Consider the following 22,506-nt stretch of genomic DNA (forward strand, 5'->3'; position numbering starts at 1 on the left):
GTTTACCCTCTCTTGTCCCTGGTGACAGAGAAGGTGAAATAGAACCCATGTGCTGAGGGCCAGTCCCATCCTAGCTTTTCTGCGTGCTGTAGAAACCACTCAGGCCACCCACAGAGGCAACTCAGCCTTTTATAGAACCATGGAATCACAGAATATGCTGAAATGGAAGGAATCTATCAGGATGATCTAGTCCAACTCCCGGCCCTGCACAGGACACCCCAAGAATCCCACCATGTGCCTGAGAGCATCCAGAAAGAGATGTGCTTGCTCCCTGTATAGTTACATATTCAGTCTTTCCCATGCACTCATGGGTTCTTTTTTTCTCTTCTCTCTTGCTCATAGACTTAAGCACAGAAATTTTGGCCATTCCTGAGTTCCTCATTGAATGCTGAAGCCTCTCCAGCCTATTTCTTCCTCATCACTGAATCTTTAAATCCTACAAGTTTTCTGGAAGTAAATCCCTTTATTGCCTTCTCTCCCTAAGGATTTGAGTCAGCACACCCTTGCAGCTACACATTGGATGTGTGATATTTCTCTGTGATGGCTCTCCAATTTAATGCTACCCCATTTCAAACAGAAAAAAGTTCTCTCCCAGCATATCCCTTGTTCTGACACAGCTGCCTCTTGGTTAGGTTGCTGCCATTCTACAGAACCACAGAATCACCTAGGTTGGAAGAAACCCTCAATAGCATCTAGTTACACCACCAATCCAGCACCTTCAACCCAGAAGCCACAAGAGGGAAAATGGTACCCTTTGCTGCTTTACTTTTCCCTGCTACAAGCCTACAGTGTGGAGAAGGAAAGATGGAAAGAAAATAGGAATATGCAGATCAAAGAGAATTGAAGAATTCAATTATAAATGAGAAACCTTTATAGCTTGTTGAGGTCCCCTGCATAATTCCAGCAAGAAATATTACAGCAGTACCAACTGTGAAAGTGAAAATAATTAGAATATTTTCTAACTGGCATTCATTAGACATGGTTTTCTATGCATCAAAGATATGAAGATGCTGCAGTAGAACATATCCATTCACATGTTCACTGGTACACAATCATTTTTTTCAGCAGAACATGTAAGGAACTTGTAATAACATGTCAGAGGCTATGAAATCTACATATGAAATTTCATTGATAGTGCTTAAGCTGCTTATGCTACTACTTCTGAATTATTTTGGAAATAAAAAAAAACTGTAGAAAGAATACAAAAAAAAAACCTAAACCAACCCCAGTCTTTTGAATCGTCAAGGTTCTCAGACTTCATCCCCATCTCAAAGTAGAATGAGGATAAATTCGGATTTCAAGAACTGGCAACAGACCCATAGAGCAAAACTTACACAATTTGAAAATATTGAGGACCACTTACTCTTCTACAGTTCACTCTAATTCAGTAAAGAATTAATGAATAAAATACCTACACATTTTTATTCTAGACTTTTCTTCATGTAAAGGGTACCAATTAATCATTGGTAAAGTGACACATTCTTTACCATTGCATGAAAAATCTTATCATGTAGAATTCTTTATTCCATTGAATTGGTATGCAATATCTTTTCTGATAAAGGCCAGGTTTCCAAAGGTGCTCAGTTGACTTTATAGATTTACAAAAGCATGTCTAGATGCAAACCGGAGAAAACTGAAAACACTAGAAAACTGGTGTTCTGAAACCATTAAATACTAATGCCAAAAATTAGGCCATTTCAAACAGATACCAAAAATCTGTCTGAAGAATATTTCAAAAATACTTTTCTATATTTCAGAACCCCAGCTATAAAATGACCCCAAGTAACAACTACTTATTCTACAGCAGAAATACAAAATAAATCACATGTGAAGCACACAGATTGCATGGTGAGAATTTCTATAGACGCCAGAAACAAGTTAATAACTGTTTACAATTACCTCTCTCTACACCAGTAAATCAGATGCTACCTCTGCCCATTTTCAGGCTCTACTTTCTATTAAAAATTCTGGCAGGCCAATATTAAAGTTCAATACAATGCTGAGCTGAGTGGTTAGGCTGGTAGCTTCTTTGAGGTATTTTTTCAAGAGAATCATTATGAGGTTGTGATTGGGGGAGTGTCTGGTAAAGGTGCTCATACACTACCACTTCTGGACTGTGATTCCCTGAAGTGGGAATCGCTGAAAAAGTGATCGCTGAAAAAGAAGTCTAATGTTAAAAACACAGATCATTTGAGACCGCACATGGAATGCATTTGCTTACCAGTTTGCATACGTTCAGCCTGCTCATTAATACTATTTAACTTCTCAGTGTAAACCTCTTTGTAGCCATTGATGAAAGACAGGTAAGATTTAGGTGTTACATAAGCTCGTCTTCGATACCTAAACAAAAGCGTATTGGCAACATCAACTTCACATATATTTTTGATATATGCAGCTATTTGATCACTTCCACAAAAAGAGAAAATTATATAACTCAAGTCTTTATTAATTCAAAATCAGATTTCTTCATGATGCAAACCCTTATACTTTTAGTTACATTTTTTTAATCCACATAGACAATATTAAAGACTGTTGAATAGTGGGAATGTAGATGAAGAATTTTCAAAATAATAGCAATTTTGTTTCATGGCCTGAGGATATAACGGTATAGCAAATTTATTTTTTATTAAATAAATACCTTTATTGATACATAGAACAGGAGTTCAAAAAACACTGTCAGTAGCAACATTTTTGAGATTAATTATTCCATTAGTAGAAAATATTACCTTTGAAAATAATTCTCACAGCTTTCTGATACTATATCATGGAAGAGACCCATGGTTTCTACTACTTCTGTTTTAACTGGTGGAGGGCAGACCATATTAAACTCTGACAGAAAATAGTTGGACACAGCTACAAGAGCTTCCCTGGGCCATCGACTGAACCAATCCATGGTGCACCCTGATATCAGACCAGGAAATTTCAAAGAACGCGCACGGAACTTCTCACCAACCTGAAGAGAGAATCGCAGTTTGTTAGCAATATGACTCTTAAGCAAAGGTCAGTGAAAGTGTTTAATTAGTACAATTAAATAGTCTATTTTCTTCTTGATCAATTTCTGCTTAGAACATCTTGCAATTTTTTTTCTTCTCAAATAGAGTTTTGCAAAATTGCTAACATTTAACATTCATGAAATTTGAAAAAAGAAGTTCATTACAAATATATTTTATTTCAATATTTTGAAGCATCAAATAATGTATTTTAATTACCAATAAAATACTGTTTTCCCGTTAAAAGCCATAATTTCACAAAAATACATTCACTGATATGTATTAGGAAAGAATATGTGAGAGGAAGAAAATAGTTTAACTTGTAAGAAATTATTTAGTTTTTAAATATTTTGCTGCTAAGTTCTCACAGCTGTACTATTACTTTTATTATCTCTGCAATTACAACTAGACTTCAGTAATCTTTTTATGCATCTTGAACTTCCTTAAAAACATAAAAATTGAATAATTATCTTATACCACATAGGCAAGTTTGCTTATGGAAGAAAGGAAAACAGATATATAGAAAAAACTTACTGGAGAAAAGCAGAGGACAACGTGCAAGTTCTTCTTTGCTCGACTTAAGAAGTATTCATAAAGATTGTCAAAGGTAGGAGGATGCCGAGGCAGCTCTTTTTTCATCACAGGTACTAAGGATTGTGTGATTTCATCCAATTCATCCCGAGCAAATAAATTAGAAATCTTTTTACAAAGCAAGAATTTGATAATTAATTGCATGGATGTCATTATTACAGAATTTATAAATATTTGCCTGTTTACATCTGTATCTCTCTCTCTTTGCATATACACAGTTTAGACTAAAAACCACAAGTTTAGACTTATGAAACTGCATTGAAATCTAAGAAGTCCAACTCCAGAAGAGCATAGAATTTGAACTGGCAACCGAATCATCATTTAATAAAAGGCTACTGAAATACTAACCACTGCTCTTTTTTGTTCTCCTGGCTTACACTGAAATAAAGAAACTTCATATCCAGAGCAGTCCTTACTTAAAAAGTTGAAATATTTTAATTATAATTACTCTACAATGTATTACCAAGACAAATAAAGTAGTGAGAACAAATTCTACAGTACCCTGCCTCTAGAGCACATTGGCTGTCAGGCTGAGACTCTTACCTCTCCTGAGGACAGCAGATTATTTACATATTCCAAAAATGATTCCTCTTTTATCTCATTATCAGTGAAAATGAAGGTGATACCTTGTCCTTCCTGTCCAGCTGTCCTATACAACACTTTTAAATCTTCTGACAGATTGGTTATATTATAGGATCTAAGAGAGATAAGGACATTCCTTGTTAATTCAAAACAATACAGAATACCGCTCTTTTTGGATTATAGTATTTTATAAATGACATTGCAAACATACTTTTTAAAAACAGATATTTTGGTGCAGGAATAGCTAACACATGGTCTACCTTTTTCAAGTCAAAATAAATCCAATGTTGTGTACAACAACATTGCAATGTTGTATATAAGAGTGTATTGTTTTCAATATTTTTTCAATGGTGTCAAAATTAAAATTAAAAAAAATTTATAGAAAAATCTGTAGCCAAGTAAAGACAGAGCAATACCATAAATCTGATTTCTATATTTCTTGCATTTCTTACCTGGTTAGAGTTATCTGAAATATTTTATAGCCAGCAATGAAGGAGGCTAACTTTGAAAGACTTTGTTTTCCGGATCCACCAACTCCAACAAGTAAAGCATTTCCATAGGCTGTCCGAATAATTCGGGAAACCTGTAGAGGAAATAATAAAGAAAAATATCAGTAATAAAATTGAACACTAGTTAGGAAAATTAAAAAATCTCTTATGCTTTATGCTTAATTTGCTATAATACAATGTAAAAATTATTAAAAGGATACTTGCAGAAAATTTTTCCTCACAAGAACACTTGTAAATTCTTTAGGAATTTTGTGTGGCTAATGAAGAAGCTGCATATAAGAATATGGGATTGTTATAATCATAAATACATGAAAGGGGATATTTTGAACTCCAGTTTATTTTGAAGGCATCATTCTGAATGTGTTTAAAATATTAATAAAAAGCTTTAGCTAGAAGAAAAAACATACTAATTTCCTAATTTTAGTAGTCTGTCTTTTAGTCTTTACCGGTGTTAAGCCTTTTAGTAAGACTTAACACAAATAACCTATGCTTTCATGTTATCTTCTAGTCTATCAACTTGCAATATTTCTTTTGTGATAGTTTTCTTACCAAGTCTCCAGACATAAAAGTTGAATTACAAATTTTCTATTCTATTGTTGTTTGACACATATTCTTTGGGTTTATGACATATTAGTGCACTATTAAGATTCTACATTATATTTTGGTTCACACGTAAATTATGCACAAAATTCAAAAGATTGGCATCTACATAAAGTCTTTGAAATATATTCATTTTTATCTTTTATAATATTTTAGCTTACTGCACACTTCCTTATGAGGCTTTCCAGATATATATATTAAAGTCTAAACATGAAATTATGTAGGTGACTAGATTTATTGTCACCTTAGGTAGAAAGGAGAGCTGCTGTCACTGATTGCATATCAAGGATATTCTGGCTAAAACTCGCCAATAACAAATGGAATGTCAGAGGCTTTCATGGCCTTCTGAAATGCACCTAGCATCATGTAAACCATATTTTAAAATAAATTTATTTACTCCTGTTTAAATGCAAAGCAAACAAATGTTTACTTCATTTGAGGTGAACTAGAGACAAACAAAACCTCTTCTTCTGTTTTTATTTCACTGCAGCTTCTGTGTGTCTTTCAGCAATCCAGTCAAAGCAATTCCTGAGATAACACTTCTTAAAGCTGAGACACTTATCTCATACTTTGCCTTTATTTAACCCCCATGAATCAGATTTTGATTTCAGATGAATTCTTTTCTGATTAGGAGAACAAATGATTGTTAGTTGAGACTTACACATTACCCTAATGTCTACCCTACACACTGATTCTATTGCAGCCCCAATTTGTATTTCCTTTCATCCAGTCTCTCATCCAGTCAGATTCTACCTCAGGTTGTTTTTGTGCCCTGTCAGGCACACAAACATTTGAAGTGTTCTCTGAATTCTAAATGGTTAAAAATAATTTTATATGGACAATATAAATATCTATTTATGGTCTCACATTTCCTTTTGAGGAAAATTTTCATCTGTCTGAATACACAGAAGCTTAAACAGATATTTAAATAAGGAATTTATTATAAAACATGCAAACAGGTAAAATGACTGTAGCTCTTTCCTAGTTCTCAAAAATGACCATGCAAAGATGGCAAAGTAGTTTGGGGATAAGAATAGCTTTTCACGATGTGCCCTTTAAGAGCAGCCTGTCCAAATAAACACTGTTACAACAGTTAAACAAATAAAATGTAGCAATACCAAACCTTAATAAGATGTGTCATTGCATCCTTGAAAAACACCAAATCAAGAAAGGACCCTCTAATGCTTTCATTGTATTGGGACTGATAGTACCGCAATTTGTTACAAAGGAATTCATAGCTTCGAACCTGAGAAAAAAAGAAAAAGAAAAAATCTGCAGCAACACTTGTAGGGCACTTCAGAATTTTAAAACTCCCTTGATATTTCTACACAAACTTCATTTTTATGTTTTGGCCATGTGTAATGATAGTATCTTGCTAATTCACCATAATTATTGCTGTTGTGTTTACGCAGAAATTTTTTGCTAATGGTGGAAGAAAAAAAAGAAGCAACAAGAACAGGAAAAGATAGATCACATTTATATGTCATTAATAAATCTAACATCACTAAAATGATTTGTTGCATGCTAACTAGAACAATCTGGATATATTTTCACAAAAATTTTCATAGCTATTTAACAAAACTCTGTGTTGTATGAGTTCAGCAATATAACACACTTAAAAATTAAAGGAAAAGTTTGGTGGCTAGTATTTGATTTGTAAAATGAAATACCTCCTCATAAATTTTTGGTGCTACAAGCTCAACGTCTTCTGGTTCTTCACCAGTTGGTTCAGGCTCATCCCGCAAAAAATCTACAAAATATGGTTCAGTTTTGAGAACTTCACTTAAATCTGCCTCCACATATTCCTCAATTGTTTTATCAATAGTTTTTTCAAACCAAGCTGTGTCTTCGGGTGTATTAAACCTGAAAACCATAAATTAGTACAAATTAAAAATAATATTTTTAATTATATAGAGAGAAAACAGGTATCTAAGTACTAAGAAAAAACCCTAAAACAACAACAACAACAAAACCCCAAAACTTGTAACATTTAAAAAAAAAATATGTATTAGACAATACATAATACACAGTGGTCACAGACAAGGATTAGGCAACATTCACAAAAATCAAGTGCTTCCATACTATAAAGTGTAATAGTCGGTCACATGAAATATAAAACAAGATAATTTGGTTTTCCAAGTTTGACCAAGAATGAGACAACAACAGGCTATGTAATTTTTCAGATAAAAAAGGAAGATAAAGTGAATGCTTTCATCTTTCAACCTGCAGTAGAACAGCATAATTTCTGGCATCACAACACTTCCTATGGAACTGCAATTAGACAAGGAATACTGAAAGGAAGGTAGTATATGCCACTACATTCTGACTCCATTCTCAACAAGTCTTACACAAAAACCCATAATTAGTGGAGGAATACACATTGGGTTAGAGGGGACTAATTAAAGCCCAGAAACATGTACTAGTGACTACATTTCATTGTGTAAACAGCTTTATCTTCTTCCCTTAAGAGATTAAATCTGATTTTAATACAGATCAGACCTTTGACTACTCTGCTTATGATTACTGGTGAAGCAACAAAAAATACTACTTAGGAGTGACTGGCAAATGCAAGAGACAAGAACCACCTCATCCACAGAAAAAATTAATTCCAACAGTGAATGTCAAAGTACATAAAAAACAGTTTCCATCCTTCTTTTTTGTTTCAGTGATGCAACTTAAAGTAGAACAAATGTGAAGAAGCCCAGTGCTGTGAGTTTTCAAATAAGACAAACTAAATTGAAGAACTTTTGTAGAGATAGCCTAGGTATGCATTACATTACTATTGCTAGAGGTCTTTTGTAATGACATTATAATATTAATCACTAGGAAATTTAAAAACAGCATGGAAACAGGGAATGCATGACTACACTCTCTGTCTCCCTCTTTCTAATGTGTGTGTACAAATACATGTCTTCCATGCATTTTTAAATTTACCGCAGCAAATTAAAAACATGTATTAACATATTAATAAATACCAGTGATACTGCTCCCTAATTTAAAGCAGAAAATAGTACACTGTATAATTCTGTATGATACTTTTGCCTTAGTAGGGTGGATCCTAGCTTAAAATAAAATTAAATATTTTCTCTGTCTCATTTCAACAGCACTCTGTTGCACATACAAATGTATAGACATAAATTTTATCAAATATGTATGTTTGTATAATATTTGATAGTTAAGAGAGTGAGAAATATCAGACAGAGATATCAGCACTGCTAACATTTTGTAGTGGATGGACTTCTCTGATCACAGAGAAATAATTATAACTACTCACAGTAGTAGAGGGTATATGTCAGGCTTTTAGCAGCAGCTTTAGTGCTACATCTAGAATTTCACAAGAAATTGAAGCACAATGAACAGAAAAATAATAGTGGTCTCCAAGACATACAGGTCATAGTTACATCTGTTTTATGAATATTTTGAAAGAGATTTATAGGAAATGGGCCAATTTTTAGTCATAAGCATGCAATCCCTTTTTTTTCTGTGAGGAGAGCAAAGCAATTTTAAATTATCCTATGTGTATAAATTTAGGACACCATAAAGTTCTCTTTTCTACAGTGGAATCAGCTGAGTGCAGCCAAAGGGGGGGGAAAAAAGTAGGTTAAAAGATATAATACCTAGATATTTCGATGTTTTCCATTCAGATACTGGGTTAATCTATCAGTATATACCATGATATTTGTTGGAATAACACACCAATGCAGACTGTATGTAAAATAAGATAAAAGTTTTCATATTGGCTGAATAAGATGTATAACCTTTAGAAGTTTTACAGATGTACGAGCATAAATGAAGTAAATGGCTAAACCTACTAACTATAAAATGCCATAATTATTATACCTGTCAGCAATTACCCTGGTACATTCATGTTTAAAAAGTTTTAGGATAACACTGCTGCTTGTGCATTCTTCTGCCTTTATAGTTAACATTCCTTGCCAAATTCTAGAAAGGTCTCGAAGGTTGAAGATGTAGTGGAATTTAGATGGTGTAGGTAACATCTTTGCCTAAAGAAAAAAATTGTTAATATTCAAAATCAGTTAACACCTAAAAAGAATCATTAATAATAAAATTCATAACTTTATCATTAATAACACATATAAAACATGCAAATAACAAAAATTACTATTTTTCACACGTAATACTATGGGAAAACTCTTTATAAGAAGTCACCAAGAGTATCTAATTCCTTAAAAGCAGAATCTATCACTAAATGTAGAACACCAAGATTTACAACATGCAATTTTTTCACCTGTTGCTCTGGGTTCATAAATTAAAGAATTTCACTCCCTGCCCCTTAGCTATGGAGATCAAAGCTTTGGGTAACATGAATTAACTCATAGGAATGAATGGACTGATATTTCTATTCTGTCTTCTATACTGAAATCTGATATTTTCCAGATTTCATCTTGAAAACATTGTAGCCCATTCTCTGGGGGTTTTTTAATCTTTTCTTTTCTTTTCTTTTCTTTTCTTTTCTTTTCTTTTCTTTTCTTTTCTTTTCTTTTCCTTTTTTTGATGGGGTTCAGTGGTCTGGTTTTTTGTTTGTGTTTTTCTTATAGATAGGATCTTAGGGAATAGTTGCCTAAACTAAACTAATAGTCACTCTATTCAGAGATAAAACTTTCCTTGTATTTATACCTTTGTCCGCTGCCACAATATTCTTCCTGTTGAGACCAGTCTTTCCACCATACTACATACTTCAGGGTTGAATTCTCTACAGGGATGAAAGTATCCATTGGCAATTATACCTGAAAAATACAAGACACAATAAACAATCTCAGCTTGAAGGTAGGTCATGAGCAAGACAAATAGGTGCTTGTTTGAAACAATACTTGGTAAAACATAATTTAAAATTACAGGTGAAATTATTTTTCTCTATTGTCTATGGCTTTTCTGAATTGGTATAGAAACATCAGGCAGTAAGTACTGGGTTTCTGCCATATCCTGTATTGACAGAGTTACCAGAATTGAGAAATTTAGCAACAGAGTGCATTCCAGACAGTCCAGAGTTGGAATGTTAACCTACACAGAAATAGCAGTGCTCATAATCTTCCAGGAAACATCATTACTTTCTTAATATTCATTTGTCCAAAATTAGAAAGACAAGCATTTTAAGGAATTAATTTCTCTTCCACAGCACTATTTTTGCTGTACCACAGTTTTAGCTGTTTCCCTGGAAAAACTCTGAATTTGCATGATGAAAGTGAGAAAGAAAGCATACTTTTATAAATTTTAAATCCATTACAAAGGGAAATAAACTGTACTAAAACAAAAAAAAAAGTACCAAAAATTTTGTCAATGGATGCGTTGGATGGCAATGTACAGTTGAATACACAAAATTGTCTTTTCAAACGCTGGGGAATATCGTTACGGCCTCCTCCAGGATGGATCATTGCTGCTATTATTTGTACATCTACAATTGTAAGGAATTCTCCAGGTTTATCCAAGCTGTACATCCCTCTCATTTCCATCATCTGACGGACAATTTCATTTGTTATCTGGAAATTTATGTAAGTTGTACAAATTAGAAATTTATGCAAGGAAAGAAGAAAATACACCCATGATAATTTAAATTATTTTTGTAATTCTACTAATCCAGAGAGAGATATTTTTACCTTTATCTAAAAACAGATTAAACTACCTTCCTTAGAAATATGGAAGATCTTTGTTTATGTGATTTTAAGTGGCAGGAAATTTTTTTCACAGTTCTACTGCCATATAATATCACGAAATCGTGTTTGTATTCTTTTGAACTAAACAAAATTAATGAAATTAATGGAGGGAGAAAAATTTTGTTCCTTATTTTGTTGCTGGAAATTCAGCTACAAATGTTGCAGTTATGCTTTTCCGCTCACTCTTGGGCGTCCTTTGAAGCAAAATAACTGATTCTTTTATCTTTTTCGGAAAGGTTATTCACTCTTCATTCCACTCTACAGCTCCAGAGTTTTCCCCACAGCAATTGCTCCAATGATATTCAGCAAGCCTTATGCATGTGTTCACACACCCCACCAAAACCAACATGATATGCAGCATGTCACCAATCAGAAACCATTATTCCACCAAAAAATATTTCAGCCATGTCTTGGGGCCATAATGCAAGACTTAGTGGAGGCCTTGAATTTTTCATATCCTTTATTTCTCTCTCCAAGGTATTGGCCTTTCGCTTGGAAGAGATTTCTTTACTGGTACTCTCAGATTAATGTCAGTCTTGAAACTGATAATATGCTACTTTAGTATGGTGCTGATTTTGTTTTAGTCTTAAAAAAATAAGGAAGTGGAGAATATGTAAAATATAGCATCATTATATTACATATTTCATCAATAAATATAATTTGCTCTCTTTTTTTGTGTGCATCAGTGTACCAAAATTATAAAGCACTTCCAATAATTAACAGTTAATAAAAAAATTTAGGAAGTCCACTATATATATATATATATATGTATATATAGTGGACTTCTTATACATATTCTTATACGTATATGTATATGTATATGTATATGTATATGTATATGTATATGTATAAGAAGTCCACATGAAAAACCAGAAAAATTTGAAAATAAGTAGTAAATATTAAAAAAGTCTACCTGATCTCCCCATTCGTTGATAAATGGCATATTGATATCATCAATAAAAATAGTCATCTTTCTGCCCCCAGGAGGTCCATAAGTGCTTCCAACACGTTTGTCCACATAACTCTCTATTGTCCTCTAAAAAGATAAAGAAAGTTCTCTTTTTATATCTAAAGCAACAATATTTAAAAGAAATCGTTGCAAAACCTGCAACAGCACTCAGCCAATGATTCTCTCTTTTTGCTAGCAGTTTCACCTTTAATTCTACTATTAAGGAGCTCAGTTCCTAAGGAATCCAACTCCAGTCCTGCAATCCACGTCTGGCTATCAGAGCTCTTTAAAAAGTTTCCAAACTTAGAAATTATTGTTTCACTATAGCATTATCATTCCAATAACTAATATAACTTGTTTAATATTTGCAGTACAACTGCAGGGCACAGAGGCAGCTTAGATTCCTTTAATCATGATTTTCCAGGTGTTTTGTGAGGGATATAATGCAAAATTTTTAATATTTTGGTGGCAAGAAAGAGGATGCAATAGACAAGTAAGAATGATATATAGTTGAAATGTTTCTTCAAAATTCTACAGCTCTACAGTATTTCTAAAGATACATAAACAATGACATAAAAAACACCTTACAAGATGGTACCAGATGTTTTCCTTAGACAAGTAATGTTTTCTCCATAAAAGCACAAATGTCACCCTATATGAGTAATGTAGCATGTGCTGTCATAAAGATAAGAGTATTAAAAGTAATTTTGAAACAGAAAATACACACATCTTTTGTCCAATGTTTTTGCCCCATTTTTACACCAGATTGATGAGTATTTTAAGATACAGACATACAAAGAATATGTGGTTAAGGTGTAAAAGAGAAACTGGTGATTACATAAGAAATCAAGAACTTTGTAGCATGTCTAATGCATCCAAAATCACACAACCTTTCAAATAGCCTCAGAATGGTGACTCGAAATTTAAAAAAAAAAATTAGTGTAACTCTTTCAAGTGTTTAGGAGCATTCCACCAGTTTTTCTGCTACATCTCTCCATAGGAAACCAGCAGAGTGAACCATGTCTTGAGCTGACTCAAGCCTGGGATTTGTTTCCAAGAATGTTCTAAGGACCCATAACATGCCTGGTAAAGGACACTGGGACAGAGATACTGACTGTTCCACAAGCCTTGCATGCCTGAAAGGGTGGCTGCCTTATTCTGTCACGTTTTCATACAAACCATGATCAGAGATCTTACACATAAGAATGGGAAAAACTGGGAAAAACTCAGCAGCCATTCTGTGAGTCTGGAATTTTTTTTTTAAATAGGTGTATGGTTCACTATTGTTCACCATTTTCTTAATAAAATTTTCATTAGGTTCTTTAAAAATATGCCTAATTTTGCAATGGAGATTGTTAGACCTATTGCATGAACAGATTCTTCAGTCATTAAATTATCCAAAATGAATTCTTTTTCCTACCAGAGGTCCATCACTATGAATTCATTGCACTGAATTGGTAACGAAGCCAATTTAACTTACTGAACCACATCCTAGCAAATTAGTAGCATCAAATCATACCACAGTGTTATAAAATATCCTTTCAATCACTCGAAAAGTATTGTACAGCAATTTTTTCTGTTTATACAGATTTTTACCAGTTACATAGAGTAAGAGAAATTTCTACAAATTTGTCATGCTAGAGGTCTTTAAAGATTGAATTTCTGATGCTGTAGTAACTCCTGAGCTGAGGAAAAATAAAATTATCTAAAAGTTGAAATCAGTTCTTTATTTAACAAAAATTAAAATTAATACTATATACTAAAGAATCGGAAAAACCCCAAAGTATATCCAAAAATCTAAAAAGAAAAAGAAAATCATAGGTCTTTAGCAAAAAAAAAAATTCATTCTTAGAATTCCTACTGAAAAACATGAATATATGTATCTCTGTGTGAGTGGCTATATTTTACTCTGATCTGCAAACATTATTTTTTATAGAATTTTCTGAAATGTTGAAGTGACTTAGACAAAAAAGATCCTTTAGAATTTATTTCTAAATCACTCATCAGAATTAAGTACCCTTTATACAATTAGCAAGGAAATGGTATGCAAGATTGCTTAAAATCTATATTTTTACCTGAAACATAAATGGTTCTGTGGCAGAAGAAAAGTTTAGACTTTTTGACAAATGCTCTTCTGGGTCATATCTCTTCATATATCCCTTAATCATAACTGTCTTTGCAGTCCCCTGTTCTCCTATGAGCAAAACAGCCTGTAACAGATATTTAAACCACATAAGTAATATCAAAACTTATATTTATATATGCATAACAGACCTATTTTTGAGAAAATAATAGTTTCTGTGTCTATTTTTAAATGCTACATTTTTGGATAGGTTTTTCTTGTCTCCAGATGCACTGACACCATATGTGTTTTTCAACCCACATAGATTCTCCAAGAAATTTCTTTAAAGAATTAAAAGAGAAAGGAAGAAACAAGAATGTGCTAGAGGATTTTCTTCCAATTGCCAAACTTCTTCCAGTTTCTGACACATCTGCTGCAACAGTCTCTTTTAGTGGATGACCCTAAGAAGGCTTCCTGTAAATTCCTTCCTTTATATTCTAAAGTTTTGTTCTTGAACAAAAATCATTACAGATATTTATATATATTTATATATATTTAATATACTAATAATTATTTAACAAAAATAATTAGAGGATCCATGTTAAGAAAATAAAAATAAAACAATATAATTATGCACCTGGGAAGCAATGACTAGAGACAATGACTAGAAGATGAAGAACAATTATAACATCCAGTTACTTTTTAAGTGGTGTTCTATTTATTTCATATGGTAGACATATACTAAAATATGTAATCCTGTACTTACTTTCTTTTGTTTTGCAATTGTGTTTATCAAAAACTGAGTTCTGGTATTATCAACATTTGGAACCAGAATAGATGCATAGTCTGGGACATGATCTGTTGGATAAACAAATTCCTGAACTTTATTACTCCAGTGCTCCCAGGCACCTGAAATGACAAAAAAAAAAAAAAAAAGGGGGGGAGGGGAGTAAATTCCATAATATACTGATCATGTTCAATATGTTCAATAATTTGCTAATACAACAATTTAAAAACTAGATTTTATGGGTAGAATACTACAAGGTGTAAAAAGGGATAAATTTGCTCAAATCTGTCTAAAAGGCACCTAACAAAGGCCATTCTATTAATCATGACCTGTAATTAGTCTAAAATCCTACAAAATGTAGACATATTTATTGAATTTATATATACTTATCTAAATAAAAACTCTAAAGAATGTTTACCTAGAAACGAATTCTCACACTGCTAATGAAAAATTACAGAACAAGGCAATATGGATTTCACATATGTACACGAAATCAATATTGCTGGCAAAAAAAAAAAGGTATGACGGAAATTCATTTCTTCACAAGAGAACATACTGTTTCATGACAGTAAGTTTTTTGTGACCATGGTTTTGTGTGCTAGTTAAATTTTAAAAACTGTTCTAGAAAATAGTACACTATTGAAAATATCAAGAATCAAAATATCTCACTATTCTTATAATTCTATGACCTTTCAGATTTATGACCAGTTATTAGACATAAATTACTAAGCAAAATTAAAATCAGATTTTATTCCTTTAATAAAAACTACCACCTATAAGAAAATTAAACATAAAATAGTACTGAGCTAGACTAAACCAGCCTAAGCATGAATTATCTACAAATTGCAGGTTGGCTAAATTGATAAAAAAGTAATTTGTAAGAAGGAAATTAAAAAGAAATAATAAAAGGTTATCAGTGAGCACTCTATGTCTTGTCTCTGACTTCTCACATCCACAGATGTGCTGGTACTACACTGTAAGAAATCCTCAACTCATAGGACTGTATAATAAGGACTAGAGCAATAAGAGAGTTTTAAAATGACAGTTAAAAAAAAGAATATTTGTTCTTTTTCTTACCACGATCAGTTACATAAAACTCATACATCGTTTGATTGCTGTCACGGGGGATTTTTGGTAAGTCTAATTTGCTATCATGAGCTCTAATGAAGGCTTCAAGTTTATCTCGACTGTCCAGCTCCAGAAGGGCACCTAAACTCCACATAATTGCAAAGTTGAACAATTTATGCAGTAGTTGTGTAGCTGATACACCACGTTCTTCCTTCAATGGAATCAAGCCCTCCAGAAGATTAATAGACTGAAAATATTTTAAAATATGCATTTAGAAAATATTACATAATAACTTTTTATTTACCTATAAATGCATTATTTATATATATGCATTATTTATACATATTCAAAATTTAAATCAATACAGATTACAAAAAACCACCAAGCATAAAATTTAGATAAACAAACCAAATAAAATTTATTAAAGATAGCTATATAAAACTGAATAAAATTTTCAAAGTTACTTAGGTAATTTGATTATCAGTTATCCTTCTAAATTATGCCTACAAAACAAACATGCATTTATGAGCTAGGGTAACAAAATAGCTTTTTAAGCGATTTTACAATATTCAGAACTCCAAGAACAGGTGAAACTTAGCCATTTCTTTCCATTTTAAACATGGAAGAACTTTCAGCATCTGTCTGATGTATTTATCTCAATTATGGTACAATTTATGTATCTATCACATTAAATTCTATTTTTTCATTAAAATATATATTAAATGATTCTGTTATGTGATTGCTTTACTCTGCTTATAAGGAACTAGAGTCTAGATTCTAGAAAAATAGTCATTTGTTATCTACAATTCTGAGATGTTGCTGAATTTGGATGTTTGACTGTCTTAGGCATCCCCATTTGTGCTCCCCTTCTATACAAGGCAGTGTGCAGCATATTGTTCCAAAGTAAGCCTTTTTAACAGTGAAACAGATTTTCAGTCATTTCTTGGAATTAGTACTCTTTCTGCTGTCTTGCATCTCATAATTGGAGTGGGAAGTGATAAAGTAACACATGCTTCAAATGCTTGCCCAGAATCTCATTTGCAACAGTGGCCAAAAGTGGAGGAGTAAAAAGAAAAAAATCTCCCTTGGCTTGTGGTGGTGCTGGGGTAGTATTTTCTGTTGGTACCCTCTTCGGCTTGTGGCTTTCTAAACAATACACACTTTTCCTGTTTTATAATCCCATGTGGTTTTTTCCACCCTGAAAATAGCAAGACTGGTCTTGAGCCTACATAAACTTTTATTGTCTATTACAACATTTGGCAAGATGTCCCATAGGCCTGCTATTCATGGCATTGAACAGTTTGTTTTCTTCCTGTGTGAACTCCTTCATGCTTATCTTCACTGAATTTCATTTGCCATTTTATTACCTATTTATTCAGTCTCATAAAGTCTGTCTACAGTTCTTCATGGTTAGTTGTTTTGTCCTTAATACCCTGAATAATCTAGTATCATCAATAAATTTCTTCACCTAAAACTTTTCCAAACTCTTTATGAACATTTTGAACAGGAGTGATCCCAGCAAAGGTGCCTCAGGATCAGTGATAACCTCTATCCTTCCTACAAACTGGTAATCCAGTCATACATTTACTATCTTCCAATACATTGTTTATCTAGAAATGAAACTCCTGTCTTCTGCTATGACTATTTAGCATCCATGTAAATGCCTGGTAAAGAATGATGTCAAGCACCTTTGATCCTTCATGCAGACTATATCATTCAAATCTCCTTTTAGCTACAAGTTTACTGACTTTTCCAATAGGCTCGTAAGGCAGGATAACTCTATAAACAGAAAATTGGTGTTGAATCTCCTAAGGTAAATGATATTTGTCTTCCTAATGAGGTAGGCCAGAGGATGCATAAAGAGTTAGAAAGTCAGTGGAAATTGCAAGGAGGAAAGCAAAGGTGAGACCACATTTGTATGAAGCCATTATAAAGCTGTTGTACATGAATAGGAAACTTAAATTGTGAGTGCTAAAAAAGAGAACATAATCAGGTACATGTGCATGTTTGGATAAACATCCAAAACTGAGTTTTGAACTCAAATACAAGTCTGCCAGATGCAACTGCTTTGATTTGGTTGTAATTTTTGAAAATGCATGAACTAAACAGAAGCACCACGTCCTGAATCCTGCAATTGCTAAAGAGATGTAAGACCCAACAAAACAGGAGGCTGATAAGGTCTCTCTTCTGCACAGAGACCATTTATGGCAAAGCTGAGATTTTAAGTAGGGTAAACATCTCTGGTGACACTGGCTCTCAGATAAGACAAGCATGGAGGCCTGCTAAGTTATTTACTTTGTCACAGAGATGACAGAAATTACTAGAGATTTTCATTCACAGAAAGAAATATTCAATGCAGCTTAAATCAGGGAAATATTTCCCTGATCAAGCAGCATGAATAGAGCACTGCCTTGCTGACACTTCCTAACAAGTGCTAATCAAAAATAACAGAAACTTTTGATCACAGGAAAAATCTTCCATGAAGACAAGTTCAGTTCAGTTAGAGGTTTCACAGATAAGAAATGTAGAAGAAAAATTACACCTCTCCCAAAAATGTTGTGCATTGCACAACATAAAGTTCAATTGTTTCTGCCTGGGGACTTTAATTCTAAAGATACTCTACTGTCATTTAATACTGCACAGTTAAGCTCTCCAGCACTTACTGTGGCTATCAGTTTGCAGTAAAATACTTCACAATCTAGAAAATCTGCAACTAACTCTCTAATGAACAGAAAAAAGATACTGAGTGCAAATTTGGTAGTTTGACATTAAACTGGAGGGCTATCCAAAACATTATCTTGTCTAGACTCTCCTTCAAGGGCACCACTGAATTTTTTATGAGTGTGTCAAAATAAAAGGGAGATTCCTGGACAAATGGAAACTTAGAATCTGAAGATGACAACAGACTCATAAACAAATCAGCTGGAGATGTGCAGTACAGGACTGACAGTCTTGCAAAATCTGTCAAACACATATTTATATTATTAATAAATCACTGATATAGTTTGGACTCCATTCAAGGTAGAATTTCAACTGATAGGAAAGAAGAGGCAAAAATGACCACATTGATCTTGAAAGACCTGATGGACAGAATAACACCTATTACATCTGAAGATAAAAAGATAAATAGAATTATTCTTCTCTCTCTGCTGACACTGCCAGTAGAGATATAGCGACCCATACGATAATGTTTTGGTATTAAAATAATGAAAATTAATTCATTACCTTATTAAATATATGCCTCTGGAAATTTACTGAAGCCTGCAAATTCCAGTCATTAGAAGACTAGCCTAGGTACGAAGTAGTAGAGAGAAAAATATTGTCTTCTGCACATCTTCACACTTCCTCTTATATTTCCCAAGAAACAAATATTGATTTTGAGCTTTTCTTTTTCAGGCAACAATATTTTCAGATTAAATTTTATGCCTATCAAATGTTCTCCTTGCTATTCCTGCACTTTTACTGTTGCCAGTCAATTCACACAGACTCATACAGTATCTCTTTTACCTGCATAATGTAGTTACATTCCAGAAGTTCCATTTTGGGGTTAAGGTTTAGTTTCATATATGTATATGCTGGTTCAAAGATTCTGTCGTACAAACTTTGCAAAAGTTCAGCTTCCTGAGCAGTACGCTTTTTCAGCCATGCCTGAAAAAAATACCCACAATAATGTTCTGTATAAAAGGCATAGCAAGGTATAATAAGGAGCAGCCAGTTATAGTTGTGTTACCTGCAATATTGGTCTCCAGCTGAGGACAGAAGAACTGATGAAGACCATACCCATTCGAGAAACTGTTGCTGGAGAAGCATTCTCGATGTTGTGGACCTCAAATAACAGTTTACAGGAAGGAGACATAGGAATTCGATCTCCATTTGCAAGAGTGAGTGTCTTGTTATCATCCAAAACTGAATTTAAATTCTCAATCCAGATTGCATCTACAGGACCATCTAAAACTAGAAACACATTTTCACCTGGAAAAATAATCAAAAGAGAGATCGTTCGTATCACATTGCTGAAAAATCAAGAAAATAATTGTACAAAAGATGGTTGGGAACTTAAATATCACCCAAAATTTTATTTTATTTATTGTAATTTCTGCCATTTATATGGATGCTCCTTACTGAATAAATTGCATACTTAGTTAAGGAAATATTTTTGAAAAGACTGATAGCAAATGAGGGTGCAATTATACCTGTATAGTGTTGAATATTTGTTACCTTGTCTGGCTACCAGATAGAAACTGTGCTACTCTCTTTCTCTACCCTCTCTCATCAGGACAGAGGGAGAGAATACAGTGAAAATGTTTGTGGGTTCAGATAAAGACCAGAAGATCGCTTGACAGCTGTCATGGGCAAAACAGACTCGAGTTGGAAAAGATTATTTTATTGCAAATTAACATAAATTTGGATGATGAGAAGCAAAGACAAACACCTAGAACACTTTTACCCCACTCCATTTTCTTTCTCCAGATGCAACCTCTTTCTTTATAACGCAATCTAATTCTTCCTCCTCCTGCCCCAACCCTACTCCAGCAGCACAGGGAGGTTGGGGAATTTAGTGTTTTGTTGCTAAAGTGAGGGTTCTTTGAGCAACTAAACCAGAGACATTGAATATTCACATATCCCTCTCAAGTTAATGAAAACTATGTACACTCCTCTGTTCTTAAAATCTGGTTGTTTTTCTTATACTTTGAAATATAAACATAGATGTAAGTACCTATGTTTTAGCAATTGAATTTTAGAATTCCAGCTTCATTTCGAATATATAAATTTTCTAACAGAGAAATCGCATGCATTTCTAATGTAAGAAATTCAACTGTCTTCTAAAATTAACATCTTTTTAGGAAAGTTCCCTAGAAGAATTCCCTTTCTTTAATATATTTATTTTTTTCAGATACAAATTAAACACTGTAAGGAATTTCAGTATGCCAATCCTAAAATACTGGAATATAAATACAGGCAATCAATGCATGTAAACCATGACAATGACATTATTATAAAGACAGTGCCATTCGAACAAGTTTATATAATTTATGATTTATAAACTTGTTACTCAGCTTCCAAGTAACACATCTACATGTAGAGCTGAAGTGGCAAGAAAATTATCTTTTTTATCTTTTTTAAAAAATGTAGATATACTGAAATACTAAATCTTTAAACCTCCTTTCTTAAGAGGTGTAATCTCATCTCATCTCATATGTTCTCTATGGTTTTCCTCAAGAGGAACATGTGTGAATTCAATATTCTTTTTTCAATATATTATTGAAGTGAAGGGAGAAGGACCATCCGATTGATGCATCGAACTCTGATTTATTGATCAATCAGTCACTTTATATAACAGTGTTAATTAACCTCATGCATATTGCAAAATCTGAGCCCACGATAGGCTAACAGAGAAAACTCTAACCACTCCTTTTGTTTTACAATACCTGCAATTGTTTATTAAAAACAGAACCAATGTTCCCACTGCAATATGAGAATTTCCCAAAACTACCACATCTGTTCCCAGGGAGCCAGCTTTTCCCAGATAGAGTGCTTTGCTTGTTATGGGAAGACTGCCTGAGAACTCTACTATTTATAAAACTGAGCCTGGGAACTGCTTTAGGAACTGCTTTACTTTTGCCTTTTACTTTTCTCTCAATTGTATGTCTTCATGGCCTTTTTCCTTAAGCCATGCCTGAAATAAACTCTCCACAATATATCATTCAAGATACCTTTTAATGATATCAAATGAGAAGTATTTACATACCCTTTTTGGTTTTCAGTGTTTTCCTCCACAGAGTAGAAAAGATTCCATCTGTCCAGTCATTAGTTGCAGCATCTAGTTTTCCAAACATTTGAGGAGCAGTGATAGCTTTGGGGTTCATGCGCATTTCCTTATGAGGATGGCCACATTCTGTGAGTGCTCTCATCAATATAGTTATGACCATCGTTTTTCCAGACCCACTAGGTCCAAGTGTCATCAACCCATGACGTACCAGATTGGTTTCATACAACTATTAACAGCATCAAAATAAAATATTTCAATTTTTAAAATCAAAATAAAAACAAATACATGCTTTAGAAATATATTCTCTTGCATTTAGCAGTGATTAAGAGGTATTAGACATACAAGTTATATGCTTAGGATTTAATTTAGCATGCATTTGCTGAATTTTAATGTTTTGTGGAAGAGTACGTATCTCCAGTTCCTAATCTTTTTAGCACTAAGCAAACACACTATAAATGTTTCACAGAGCTAAATCTTACCTAAACTTTTTTAAGCAGCTGAAAACAGTTTTATAAGATTTGAAAAAGGGTCTTCTGCATTATTTAAAAGGAAAAATTAATAGTAGTAAAACATCAATACTACAGAAGTATGAGTAATTACTACAGTCTGAAATACCTATGTATATGAAACAAGCAGAGGGACTGCACTTCCTCCAGGACTGTGTATGGGTTTAGTTTCAGGAGAGTTCTCTACTGAATTTTATGTTTGCCATTTAATATTAGCCTTAGGTTTGCTGTGAAAGTGTCAGTCTGCCTATGCAAGTATGAATGAACTGAACGGCACAAAACAGCGGTAATCCTCCAGTGTGCCAAAATCTTGTAAGATGAAACACACACAGTTTCTTCCTCTGCAAGCTGAATAAAAGCTTTTATCATTCCAGGATGAAGATTCACAGGCACCACAGTGCAAGTCCCTTGAATTGGTCT

General features: G+C 33.3%; 1 protein-coding gene across 1 annotated transcript in view; it reads right to left on the reverse strand.

The window, feature by feature from the left end:
• The window catches only part of DNAH8 (dynein axonemal heavy chain 8), a 110,271-nt gene that overhangs the window by 33,796 nt on the left and 53,969 nt on the right, over positions 1-22,506 (reverse strand). The window contains exons 46-62 of the mRNA XM_054279522.1: positions 21,560-21,806; positions 19,541-19,782; positions 19,318-19,458; positions 15,820-16,057; positions 14,722-14,864; positions 13,969-14,103; positions 11,858-11,980; positions 10,557-10,770; positions 9,911-10,020; positions 9,113-9,276; positions 6,943-7,135; positions 6,396-6,518; positions 4,616-4,746; positions 4,125-4,278; positions 3,525-3,689; positions 2,727-2,953; positions 2,222-2,340 (exon numbers count right to left, since the gene is read on the reverse strand). Of these exons, the coding sequence (XP_054135497.1) occupies positions 2,222-2,340; positions 2,727-2,953; positions 3,525-3,689; positions 4,125-4,278; positions 4,616-4,746; positions 6,396-6,518; positions 6,943-7,135; positions 9,113-9,276; positions 9,911-10,020; positions 10,557-10,770; positions 11,858-11,980; positions 13,969-14,103; positions 14,722-14,864; positions 15,820-16,057; positions 19,318-19,458; positions 19,541-19,782; positions 21,560-21,806 (2,869 nt within the window). The remainder of the gene's footprint in view (positions 1-2,221; positions 2,341-2,726; positions 2,954-3,524; positions 3,690-4,124; positions 4,279-4,615; positions 4,747-6,395; positions 6,519-6,942; positions 7,136-9,112; positions 9,277-9,910; positions 10,021-10,556; positions 10,771-11,857; positions 11,981-13,968; positions 14,104-14,721; positions 14,865-15,819; positions 16,058-19,317; positions 19,459-19,540; positions 19,783-21,559; positions 21,807-22,506) is intronic.

This window comes from Melozone crissalis, unplaced genomic scaffold (genome assembly GCF_028551555.1).
Source record: "Melozone crissalis strain CALT ecotype California unplaced genomic scaffold, PUWL_Pcris_2 ptg000027l_1, whole genome shotgun sequence".
Classification (NCBI taxonomy): Eukaryota; Metazoa; Chordata; class Aves; order Passeriformes; family Passerellidae; genus Melozone; species Melozone crissalis.